We start from the raw sequence: 12,743 nt of genomic DNA, 5'->3' as shown, positions 1-12,743 counted from the left end.
ACCTGGGGGCCAGCCAGAGGTGGTATTTGCCGGTTCTCCAAACTACTTAAAATTTCCACTACCGGTCAGTGGTGAAATGTAAAATTTGTTACTACCGGTTCTGTGGGCATGGCTTGGTGTGTGTGTGTGGTGGGGGGGTAATGTGACTGGGTGGGCATGGCCAACTTTTTTTTTTTACTTTTCAAAGCATTTTTTCTACAACCTTAAGAGAGAGGTTGCAGGAAAAAATGCTTTTAAAAGCCTCTGACGATCCCAGCTGAGCCGCGCGATCATCAGAGGCTTTTTTCTTTTTACTTTTAAAAGCATTTTTCCAGCCGAAGAGGTTGTAGAAAAAATGCTTTTAAAAGTAAAAAAAAAAAAAAAAGCCTCTGATGATTGTGCGGCTCAGCTGGGCATGTTGGGGGGGGGTGCAGGGATTTTTGCTACCGGTTCTCCAAACCACCCGCCACCATCGCTACCGGATCGGGCGATCTGGTCCGAACCAGAAGCATTTCACCCCTGCTACCGGTTCTCCAGAACTTGTCAGAACCTGCTGGATTTCACCCCTGACTCATTTCCTACGTTCATGTCCATGTTTATACTTATACCTGTTATCTCGTACATGTTTGACAAAATAAATAATAATAATAATAATAAGTTCCGTCCCTGCAAAAACAGAACATCTGATCCACCTCTGGGAGTTAAAACTGGCACATTTGCAAGCAAACAGCTCTGGATTATCTTCTGCCTGGAAGACGAATGCTGCTATCCGACAAATAAAATCCATCCATGCATCTTATCTCATCGCATCTTGCAGCTGGGGCCAAGGTTACGACAAGGCTATAAAAGGTTGAACTCATTGGGTTCTTCGAAAGTTATCTTCCTGCAGCCTGACAGAGGACAAAATGAATCTTGCTCACTTTCTGGTCCCGGCGGCAGGTAAGTGGAGATTTTCCAGAGCCAGTAGATCCAAAGGATCCATTCGGGGATTAGGGCAGGCTTTCCCTTCACTGAGTGGTTTCCAGAGGTTTGGGGTTGCGTGAAATACCTGCGTGAATTGTGTTCTTTTGTTTTTTTACTGTTGGAAGGATGGAGGAGTTAGTAGAATAGGGCTGAACAGGAGGGCTAAGGAGCAAGCTGATATATCACCAGTTCAATTTGGATCTGTGTCTCTGTGTGGGGGGGTGAGAGAGATAAAGAGTGATAAGAGAGAGACAGACAGAAGAGAAAGAGAGAGAGGAGATGAAGAGTGATGAGAGAAAGAGAGAGGAGAGAAAGAGAGAGAAAAAGAGAAGAGAAAGAGTGAGGAGAGAAAGAAAGAGATACAGAAAGAAAGATAAAGAGTGATAAGAGAGAGACAGACAGAGGAGAGAGAGAGAGAGAAGAGAAAGAATGATGAGAGAAAGAAAGGAAAGAAAGAGTGATGAGAGAGAGAGAGAAAGAGAAAGAGGAGAGAAAGAGGGATGAGAGAAAGAGGGAGAGAAAGACAGACAGACAGACAGAAACAGAGAGGAGAGAAAGAGTGATGAGAGAAAGAGAGGAGATGAGTGATGAGAGAGAGAGAGAGGAGAGAAAGCGATGAGAGAGAGAAAGAGAAGAGAAAGTGAGAGAGAAAGATACAGAAAGAAAGACAGAGATAAAGAGTGATAAGAGAGAGACAGAGACAGAGAGAGGAGAGAGAGAGAAGAGAAAATGATGAGAGAAAGAGGAAAGAAAGTGATGAAAGAGACAGAGAGAAAGAGAAAGAGGAGGGAAAGAGTGATGAGAAAGAGGGAGAGAAAGAGAGACAGACAGACAGAAACAGAGAGGAGAGAAAGAGTGATGAGAGAAAGAGAGAGAGAGGAGAGAAAGTGATGAGAGAAAGAGATACAGAAAGAAAGAAAGACAGATAAAGAGTGATAAGGTCCCCAACCTTCTCTCTTTCCGTCGTGGGCTGAAAACTTGGCTATTTCACCTAGCCGCCTTGGACTGATGTGGGTTTTAATCTGGGTTTTATGGAATTTCTTAATTTTAACTTGGACTTCTGTTTTAACGGTTTGTTTGTTCTGTTTTAATCGTTGTTAGCCGCACTGAGTCCTGGGGAGATAGGGCGGCATACAAGCCCCGTTAAATAAATAAATAAGACTCCACACCAATGCAAGGGATTATGGGGTCTTGAAAAGAGCCTTGGTAGTACAGTGGTTTAAGGCACCCTGTTATTAAGCTGGTTATTAAGACTAGCTGCCTGCAATTACTGCAGGGTTCGAATCTCGCCAAGGCTCAAGGTTGACTCAGCCTTCCATCCTTTCTAAGGTAGGTGAAATGAGGACCCGGTTTATGGGGGGCAATAAGCTGACTTTGTATAAATATATAAAAAGTATGAAGGCTATTGCTTAACGCATTGTAAGCCGCCCTGAGTCTTCGGAGAAGGGCGGCATATACATCAAATTAAAAAAAAAAAAAAAAAGAAGAGGATGATTCACCTAACCGTCACTTAGCAGGGAACTGGATCTGGCCGCTGGATATTTGGGAAACGTTAACGCTGGTCTTCTTGTGGTGTAGTTTGTGTCTCCCTTTTAGCAGCTTCGGCTATTCCTCCCCTGCCTCGCAACCTCATACAATTCGGCAACATGATTAAATGCACCATCCCCGGCAGTCGACCGCTGTTGGATTACGCGGATTACGGTTGCTACTGCGGCTACGGAGGCAGCGGGACACCGGTAGACCAGTTGGACAGGTAAGCCCCTCACCTGCGGGAATCTTCAGATCACGTTTAGGACTCAGAGCTTAGACTCCTAGGGGTTGGAAGGGACCTTGGAGGTCTTCTAGTCCAACCCCCTCCTCCCCCGTAGCAGGAGATCCTCTACCGTGTTAGGCTTCCTTTGGGCTTGAAGGGATCGTAGACAGAATAACGGGATAACAAAACAGAATAATAAAAGTTGGAAGGGACCCCGGAAATCCTGCAATCCAATCCTCCCCCCCAAGCGGGAGAGACCCTATACCCGTGATGGCGAACCTATGGCACACGTGCCACAGGTGGCACACGGGGCCATGTCACCTGGCACGCCAGCTGAGCCTCTCTAGGAGTCTCCGGAGGCTGGGGGCAACAAAAAATGTCACTTCCTGTCCAACCGGAAGTTGAGAAACGGGTCATTTCGGGCCTCCGAGGGGGTGGGGAAGGCTGTTTTTGTCCTCCCCAGATGCATAGAGAGGATCTGGAGCCAGGTGAGAAAGAAAAACAGGCCTACCGGGCCATGAGCGGGGTGGGCTGGGGAGGGGGGGTTCATGCATGCATGTGCAGGGCAGGGCGCATAGAATTATGGGTGTGGGCACGTGCATGCTTGCGAACCTTCCCCGCCCCCCCCCCTTCCTGGCACGCAATGGCAAAAAGGTTAGCCATCACTGCTCTATACCACTTCAGCCAAATGGCTGTCCAATCTTTTCTTGAAAACCTCCAGGGATGGAGCATTCACAACTTCTGGTGGCAAGCTGTTCCACTGGTGAATTGTCCTCACTGTCAGGAAATTCCCCCTTAGTTCCAGGTTGCTTCTCTCCTTGATGAGTTTCCACCCGTTGCTTCTTGTCCAGGTGCTTTGGAGAAGAGCTTGACCCCCTCTTCTTTGGGGCAGCCCCTCGAATATCGGACGACTGTTACCCTGTCACCTGTAGCATAACGGGTCCTCTCTCGTCCTTTGACTTCGCAAGTCAAAGAGAATCGCTTGGATGAAATGGTAGACGGGAAAGACCTTGGGTGACGTGGCGGAGAGATGCTATCGAGGGAACAGTCAGATAAGAGAGGGCAGAGGTCACAGCTATATAAGGGGTGGAGAACGAGGCTCCGAAGGGACCCTCCCTACTTTCTCCGAAAAGGGAATGGCAGGAGAATTGGACTTTCGGATTTGCAAGGGTCCTGTTAAGGTAGATTTACAACGAAGCTCAGAGAAGCAGCAAGGACTGCACAGTCCTCCTCTCCACAAACCCCACTCCCTTCTAGCACTGATGATGTTACCTAGTTGGGTCATGAGACACCTGCAGGAAAACAACCAAGCGCAGAGAGCACCAAGAACCCCCCTTCCCCCAAAGAGAGGCTATCTCACACCTGGAGAACCAGCTCTAACGCTTCCTGCTTTCGGCCAGGTGCTGCCAGACGCATGACGAGTGCTATTCTCAAGTCAAGAAACAGCCTGCCTGCCAGTCCCTCCTGGACAGCCCCTACACCAAGATCTATTCATACACCTGTTCTGAAGGCAACGTCACCTGCGAAGGTAACTATCACAAACTCCTTGATACTCCTTGCAGACAGCTGGTCATTTGCATCCTTTTTAGAGGGTCGTTGAGGCCACTTGGAGAGGTTTATCTGTCTCCTCAGAGTCACCTGAGTGGTGCAAATGGTTCCTGTAGTCTGCCATTTTTTTCCCCTCTGGAAATCCATTCCTACTCCCACACTATTCAAAGAGTGTTCACCCCAAATTGTATAGCTAAAGGACACAGATGCGGGACACAGAGAAACCTCCAAGTGCTTCAACGACCCTCTAAAAAGGATGCAAATGACCAGTTTTGTCTGCAAGGAAGATAAATCCTTCCCTTCCCCACCATCCGGGCAGAACCGAAGAAGCTTCTTGGATGAGAAGCAAAACCTCTTCAAAAGAAAAAAAACGAGAACGTCCAGTTGTCTCCAGAAAAAGCACCTGGGTGACGTTGTTGTGAGAACACAATGCAAACTCTTTATCCCTTTCCGTCTAGGCGCGCAACATCACAACGGGTATTTAAAAGACACAACGGTGCCTTTTTAAGTACCCATTCGCAACAGGGCGGTGTTTATTTCGGTCATGCGTTCCTCCCCGGGTTCACAATTTCCTTCTTCCCTCCAGACGACAACGATGAGTGTGCCGCTTTTATTTGCGATTGCGACCGTTCGGCAGCCACCTGCTTTGCCGGGGCCCCTTACAACGAGGAGTACAAGAAATTGGACACCAGCATACATTGCAAATGATGTGTGAGAGGCTTCCACCGCAAGGACTTTGGCACAACTCAACGTGCGGGTGGCAGTTTTCTCGACAGGCCTCGCCTGGCTGCCCGTGGAACAAGGAAGGACAGATGGCTGGTGCAATTTTGTTTTTAATATATGTTTTTATTTTTAAAAACCAAACGAATCGTTTCCTGAACAATAAAGTGAGGCAGCAAGGTCCGTTTAGGTTTTCCGCTCTGTTTTTCTTTTACTTATTTGAAGAAAAATCCTGTGTTGGACACGGGAGGTCACGACTTCTTACGCTCAGAATCCTTTGCAAGGTTGCTGCGGATTGTGGGGTTTTTTTGCACGGTGCCTGTGAGATTTAGACTTGGAGTGTGTGTGTGTGTGAGAGAGAGAGGGTGGGGGGAGAGAAGGAAGGAGAGAGAGAAGGAGGGAGAGAGGGGGGAGAGAAAGAGAGAGACGGAGAAGGCGGGAGAGGGAGAGAAAGAGGGGGAGAGAGAGAAAGAGGGGGAGAGAAAGGGAGAGGGAGGGAGGGAGAGAGACAAGGAGGAAGAGAGGGAGGGAGGGGAGAGAGGCGGGAAGAGGGGGAGGGAAAGAAAGAGTGGGGGAGGGAGCGAGAAAGAAGGAGGGAGAGGGAGGGAAAGGAAGAGAGAAAGAGGGAGAAAGGGAGGGAGAAAGGGAGGGGGAGAGGGAGAGAAAGGGAGGGAGGGAGAGGGAGAGAAAGAGAGAGGGAGGGAAAGGAAAGGAAAGGAAGAGAAGGAGGGAGAGATAGGGGAGAGAAAGGGAGGGAGAGGGAGAGAAAGAGAAAGAGAGAAGGAGGGAAAGGGAGAAGGAGGGAGAGAAAGAGAGGGAGGGAGGGAGAGAACAGAGAAAACCGATGCTCCTTCACCCAACCAACTTCTCCCTGTAAAAGCTGAAAAAATCAGCTCCCACGCTAGCTCCAGGCACTAGGAACTACACGTAGTCCTCAACTTACAACAGTTCCCTTAGTGACCATTCAGAGTTATTACAACGGCACCGGGGGGGGGAAAGGAGCCACGATGCAGCCGTTTGGCATTGTTGAAGGCCACATTCTTGGGCACAACCCAATTGGTTCTTTGTTTCTTGATGTCACAATTCCTCTCCGGAGTAGCTGTGGGCCAAGAGGATGGAAGAGTTCTCTCACACAGCTCCTCCTGCCCAAAGGCCGAACTGCCTCTTCTTTCCTGAAAAAGATCCGCTTTGGGGTTCCTCCAAGCCCACCAGATTTGGGAGAAGAAGCCAGCAAAGTCACCACCGTAATTATGTACATGCTTTCAAAATAGACTCATGGCCACCAGAAGAAAATCTTGGTGGGAATCCATTGAGCGTGTTCCCAAGACCGGATCGGGTTCTTTGGCTCAGGACATCCCAAAATTTTCCAGCCACCCAAAATGCTATAGCTGTCTGGACCCTGGTGGCCTTCAGACCGACTGGATCCATTTGCAGGATCCATTTGGGAAAAGAGTAAAATGAGAACGTTTTGGAGATCCTGGCTGGTTGAGATCTCAGACTTGATACGTTGAGTCACTCAACAGCCTGGGGTTAAGACCAGGGGTGAAATCCAGCAGGTTCTGACAGGTTCTGGCGAACTGGTAGCAGAAATTTTGAGCAGTTCGGAGAACCGGCAAATACCACCTCTGGCTGGCCCCAGAGTGGGGTGGGAATGGGGATTTTTCAATATCCTTCCCCCAGGAGTGGGGTGGGAATGGGGATTTTGCAATATCCTTCCCCTGCCATGCCCACCAAGCCACACCCACAGAACCGGTAGTAAAAAAATTAGGATTTCACCACTGGGTTAACCTGTAGATTTGCTAGCTTGGAGTATAGTGTGTGTATGTGAACCTAGCTGTTGCTCTAAGTTTATGTTTGGGTGTTTTCAGTGAAGCCAGGTAACCAGAAAAATTCTGCAATTGCTTATTTAGTCATTATTATTATTATGAGCAGTTAAGGGACGCGGTGGCTCAGTGGCTAAGACGTTGAGCTTATCGATCGAAAGGTTCGGCATTTCAGTGGTTCGAATCCCTGGTGCCGTGTAACGGGGTGAGCTCCCGTTCCTTGTCCCAGCTTCTGCCAACCTAGCAGTTCGAAAGCAGGTAAAAAATGCAAGTAGAAAAACAGGGACCACCTTTGGTGGGAAGGGAACAGCGTTCCGTGCGCCTTTGGCGTTGAGTCATGCCGGCCACATGACCACGGAGACGTCTTCGGACAGCGCTGGCTCTTCGGCTTTGAAACGGAGATGAGCACCGCCCCCTAGAGTCGGGAACGACTAGCACATATATACGAGGGGAACCTTTACCTTTTATGAACAGTTATAATGAAACACAATCATTTTTAACGGAACAATTATAAGGAAACACGATCACTTTTAATGGAAACATTTGCATATAATCAACTTGCGCGCAAAACGCCGATATTTATTATTCCTTCTTCCTAAGCAGGGCGAAGATGGAGATGCTCAGTGAATTTGACAATGAATCCCCGCTCTACGTCTCCTTCTGCAGGAGGATTTCTCCGGAGGACTTTGAGAGACAGTCCCTGACTTACACACAGAAAGCTTTGCGGGAGCTTTACATCCACATGGAACAAAACCCAGACCTCTGCGCATCCATTGTGCAAAAAAGAAAGCAGCAGCTGGACAGCAAGGATGCCGGATTGATGTCCTATGTGAAGGTACGGATTCGGATTTAACCGGAAAGCGGCAGGGAGAGAGAGAGATACAGGCAGTCTTGGACTTAACAATTCTTCATTCACCATTCGAAGTTACAAAGGCTGTCGAGAATGAAACTTTAGCAGCTACGTGCCTCTTCCTTTCAATTTGCCATTAATGTGTGTGTTTGTATGTGTGTGTTACTTGGAATGGGTTAGATCAGTGATGTCGAACCTTTTTGGCACCGAGTGCCGTAAAGGTTGCGTAGAAACGTTGCGTGCCCATGCACACATTCGTCGGGGCCGTGCTCCAGAAAAGCTGAACTTCCGGCTTCTAGCGCACATGTGCACCGGATGATCAGCTGGCCGGCACGCATGCACAGGCCAGTTTTCAGCACTGCCATGCGCACGAAGGGATTGCGCTCCAGAAAAGCCAAACTTCCGGGTTCTGGCGTGCATGCACACCCAACAATCAGTTGGCTGGTGCACATGTGCACACTGGTTTTTGGCACTGGCGTGCATGCAAAGGACAGCTGATTGTCGTGCAGAATGCGCGCCAGAAACCCGGAAAACAAACAGGCAAGGCAGCCCGTGCCAGTTGACATGACTTCATGTGCCACTTTGGGCAGGCATGCCATAGGTTCGCCATCACGAGGTTAGATGGAGGAACAAAACCTCTACGATTCCACTGAAGGCTGGGAGAGCCTGAAACCTTCTCAAGGACACCGTAACAGGTGTAGAGTTGAACCAGACGGTTCCCATAAGAAAGTGAATTTATTTACATGGACCACGTGAGAGGTTGGGCATTTGGTTGGGGAAAGTATTGTTTAATTCTATGCACGGGTGTCTGGGAACCTCGGAGTAAGTTTTGCTTCGACTTTACCATGCAGTATATTCAATAAACGGTAAGATTTTCGGAAATGGCGCGCACGCACACACACATACATACATACATACATACATACGTGTGTGTGTGTGTGTGTGTGTGTGTGTGTGTGTGTGTAGGTCTTTGGTTATTCGGGTTTTCTCCCGCATAAAATTTGAGGTGTTTTGGCAACGTTTCGACGAAGTCTCATTCATCATCTTCAGGCTGGTGTTTTCGGCTTCGTGCTTCTAGGAGCAATACATATATATATATATATGGAGTGGATGATAGACAAGCTCTTCTGTTCGGCAGGCCAAGTTTTCTTCCTTGTTTCGCCACGAAGATTCCCTAAAAATGGACGACATCCAGAAGGAGGTGAAGCAGTTGAAACAGGAGATGCAGAAGGTGAATAATTACGCTTTGGGTAAGTCGGAGAGCCTTTTGTCTTCTGCAGATTGAGGCTGCCCAAAAACGTTCCTACTGAGTGGTCTCCTTTCCTTCCGCAGCTGCCAAAAAAGCATCCTATTTGACGCTGGAGGGAAGAACAAGGAAGAATATTGCTTTGGGAACATTCAACGCCAGCCAACCCAGATTTGGAGAGCCGGTGGTGCCAACTATGCCCAAAATTTTTGGACCGTTCCCGAGCCAGGTCTGTATCCCTAACGAGGATGGCCCTCTTTGATTCTTGAATGATCAGGCCATGTGCGTACAAATAGTCCTTGACTTACAACAGTTGGTGAGTGAGTGAAGTTGCAACGGCGCTGAAAAGGGGACTTTTCACACTTACGACTGTTGCAGCATCCCCATGATTACGTAATCGGTTCAGAAGAAAGATGGAAGGGACCTTGGAGGTCTTCTAGTCCAGCCCGCTGCTCAAGCAGGAGTCCCTATACCATTTCAGACAGGGGGCTGTCCAATTTTTTCTTAAAATCCCCCAGGGATGGAATGGAATAGAATAGAATGGGATGGAATGGGATGGAATGGAATGGAATGGAATACAATGAAATAGGAATAAGAATAGGAATAGGAATTAGAATAGAAGTATAGAATAGAATAGAATAGAATAGAATAGAATAGAATAGAATAGAATAGAATAGAATAGAATAGAATAGAATAGAATAATAAGTGGACTGGACTGGACTGGACTGGACTGGACTGGACTGGACTGGACTGGACTAGACTAGACTAGAATAGAATAGAATAGAATAGAATAGAATAGAATAGAATAGAATAACAGAGTTGGAAGGGACCTTGGTGGTCTTCTAGTCCAACCCCCTGCTTAGGCAGAAAACTCTACCCACTTCGGACAAATGGTTATCCAACATCTTCTTAAGAACTTCCAGTGTTGGAGCATTCACAACTTCTGGAGGCAAGGAGTTCCACTGATTAATTGTTCTCACTTTCAGGAACTTTCTCCTTGAAATTTTTCCTTGTGGGGAGCAAAAGTGGCGAAATCCAATTTTTTTTATTACTGGTTCTGTGGGGGTGGCTTGGTGGGTGTGGTGTGGCTTGGGGAAGGATAACTGCAAAATCTCCATTCCCACCCCACTCCAGGGAACGCTGTTCCCTTCCCACCAAAGTGGTACCTATTGATCTACTTCCATTCGCGTGCTTTCAGACTGCTAGGTTGGCAGGAGCTGAGCGAATGTGCGGGGCCAGGATTCATGCGCAAGGGACATTTGCATTGCATTTTTTGGGGGGTTGCATGCGCGTGGGCCCCCCCGTGCTCCGTTTTGGGCCTGGAAGGCCTCCTGCACCAACCTGGAAGTCAAAAATGGGCGAGAGGGAGCGGGGTGCATGAGTGGGGTGGGGGGCCGCTCGCTTTGCATTTTGAGGTTTTGTGCATGCGCTTTGATGCACTCGGCACCAAAATGATCCGCCATCACTGCCCAATAGTAATCCATGCCCTTCATCCTACTGCCAGGCCGAAAGATTGACAGGTATGGTGAACGTGGACCTGAAACAGCCCTCATCTGGAATGTCACCGGTCAGTCCAAAGAGGTGAGGACATCATGGCAGAGTGCAGCTAATATCTCTGCCCGGTTGCTGGATGGGCATGGTCATGGTGGGCGTGGCCTAGTCAGCCTCCTGCACCATGGGGAGGGGGTGTTTTTGCCCTCCCCGGGCTCCGGAGGCTTTTCTTGAGCCTCCAGGATGGCAAAAACGGCCTCCCCAGGCTCTGAAGGCCCTCTGGAGGCCAGAAACGGGCCTGTTCTGGCCTTCCCAAACTTCCGCTAGGCCCGTTTTTTGCCCTCCTTGAGCCTCCGTGCGCACCCTACACTTACCTGCATCCAAAACTGGCCGCCTGGGGACTCCTGGGAGGGGTGGGATGGGTGGGGCCAGCCAGGAGTGGGATTTGAGAGTTCGCCGAACGGCACAGAATCTTAGCTAGAGGTTTTCACGAACCTACAGCAGCCCACGCCTGAATATTCTGTATTTCTCGGGAACCCTCACCAAAGGCTGTGTTTCCTCTTCTAGGGACACCACTAAGAGCTCTTGCCCATCCGGATCGTTGCCAAACGCCAACCCAGCTACCAGTTCTCCGGCTCTCAACCCTGCAGTGTTTGCCAAGCCAAGAAGCTTCAAAGAAGATTGTAAAGAAAACGACAACCCGGACGCCGATTCTCGCTCGTCGGGATCCTGAACCTCTCTTGGCGGACGGGGAAGATGCTAAACAAATGAAAAGTTCTGTGCACCGTTGGTAGCCGTGTGGCGACTGTGATTGTGTGATTGCGTAGGAAGGAATATCCTTCTGGGTTCAGCTCCAAGTGGGGAAAAAGACACTGGAAACATGGAGACTGCTTGGAAAGATGGTTTAATGGTGGACAGGATCACATGGTTTGAGTTCCCGAACAGAAAAAAGGGGCGAGATGCAGTGAGTCCCCGGGTTTTATGCCCTCTCTGGCTTTGAACTTCCCGGGGCCCAGAAAGAGTATCCTGATTGGTTGTCAGATTCCCAGGAGGTGGGGGTCTTAGCTAGCTTTGCTGGCTGATGTAATCTTCCCAGGTGCCATGTGATGAGTTTCTGTTGCTAGACGGGTCCTATTGTGTTAGTTTCTGTTGCTAGACGGGTCCTATTGTGTTGCAGATGATGGTCCATTGACAAAGATTGAGTTTCTGCCTCTGGCCCATTGACAAAGGGTGGGAGCAGGAAGATGGGAGCTGCTTCGTCTTTAAAACATGCTTCTCCATTTCTCATCCATATTCTGCCTTTTTAATATTTCCCAAAATATTTCATTCCTCTAGGAAAGGGGTGGGTGCTAACTTCTTACAATTGTGGCTGTGGGGCAACTATGCATACCCCTCAGCATGGGGGGGGGGGCAGGGGAAGCCTTAAAGGCAGCTCTGCTCTGGATGCTTTGAATGCAAATCACACACTACCTTGACCTTAACAGAATGACAGAACAGAATAACAGGGAGTTGGAAGGGACCTTGGAGGTCGTCTAGTCCAACCCCGTGCTCAAGCACAAGACCCTTTGCCATTCCAAACAAGTCTTTTCTTGACAGTATCAGGCATACAACATCAGGGAAATCTAGATACAATGCAGTCCTGACCGCCTAAATTGCTACCAGCTCAGTCTGTCCGGCACTTGCTCGCCTAACCTTGGTGCACAAGGTCGCTATGTTGGCTGGGGAATTCTGGGAGTTGAAGTCCACCCAATCAATCAACCAACCAACCAACCAACCAATCCGTCAGAATAGAGCCGGAAGGGACCTCAGAGGTCTTCTAGTCCAACCTCAAGCAGGACACCCTGTACCAGTGGTGAAATCCAATTTTTTTTTACTACCGGTTCTTTGGGCGTGGCTTGGTGGGCGCGGCTTGGTGGGTGTGGCAGGGGGAGGATACTGCGAAATCCCCATTCCCACCCCACTCCTGGGGGAAGGGTATTGCAAAATCCCCATTCCCACCCCACTCCTGGGGGAAGGATATTGCAAAATCCCCATTCCCACCCCACTCCTGGGGAAAGGATATTGCAAAATCTCCATTTCCTCCCCCCCAAAACTCCTGGGGCCAGCCAGAGGTGGTATTTGCCGGTTCTACGAACTGCTCAAAATTTCCGCTACCGGTTCTCCAGAACCTGTCAGAGCCTGCTGGATTTCACCCCTGCCCTGTACCACTTCGGACAAATGGTTGTCCAACGTCTTCTTAAAAACTTCCAGTATTGGAGCATTCCCAACTTCTGGTGGCAAGGAGTTCCACTGGTTAATTGTTCTCACTGTCAGGAAAATTTCTCCTTAGTTCTAGGTTGCTTCTCTCCTGGATTAGTTTCCACCCATTGC

The 12,743-nt window shown here is 48.9% G+C and overlaps 2 protein-coding genes and 1 long non-coding RNA gene across 3 annotated transcripts; all 3 read left to right on the top strand.

Moving 5' to 3' along the window:
- The first annotated feature begins 410 nt into the window (after positions 1–410).
- Positions 411–5,055, top strand: PLA2G1B (phospholipase A2 group IB). The gene is made up of 4 exons (XM_034426161.3): positions 411–918; positions 2,521–2,695; positions 4,096–4,223; positions 4,830–5,055. Exons 1-4 carry the CDS (start codon positions 885–887, stop codon positions 4,949–4,951), a joined length of 459 nt encoding a protein of 152 aa, XP_034282052.2. The 5' UTR covers positions 411–884; the 3' UTR covers positions 4,952–5,055.
- A 1,028-nt stretch (positions 5,056–6,083) lies between these two features.
- On the top strand, positions 6,084–9,144 carry LOC148111654 (uncharacterized). Its single transcript, XM_087880553.1, has 4 exons — positions 6,084–6,215; positions 7,390–7,621; positions 8,775–8,886; positions 8,969–9,144. Coding segments are annotated over exons 1-4 (522 nt in total). The 5' UTR covers positions 6,084–6,213.
- Positions 9,145–10,386: 1,242 nt separating this feature from the next.
- Positions 10,387–11,162, top strand: LOC148111653 (uncharacterized). The gene is made up of 2 exons (XR_015730278.1): positions 10,387–10,463; positions 10,941–11,162. It is a non-coding gene; the product is annotated as an uncharacterized LOC148111653 (long non-coding RNA).
- Positions 11,163–12,743: the final 1,581 nt, after the last annotated feature.

Source organism: Pantherophis guttatus, chromosome 17 (genome assembly GCF_059756535.1).
Source record: "Pantherophis guttatus breed Tessera chromosome 17, ASM5975653v1, whole genome shotgun sequence".
Taxonomy (NCBI): domain Eukaryota; kingdom Metazoa; phylum Chordata; class Lepidosauria; order Squamata; family Colubridae; genus Pantherophis; species Pantherophis guttatus.
Note: the sequence above shows the minus strand (reverse complement) of the source record. Positions and strands in the feature narration are given on the sequence as shown.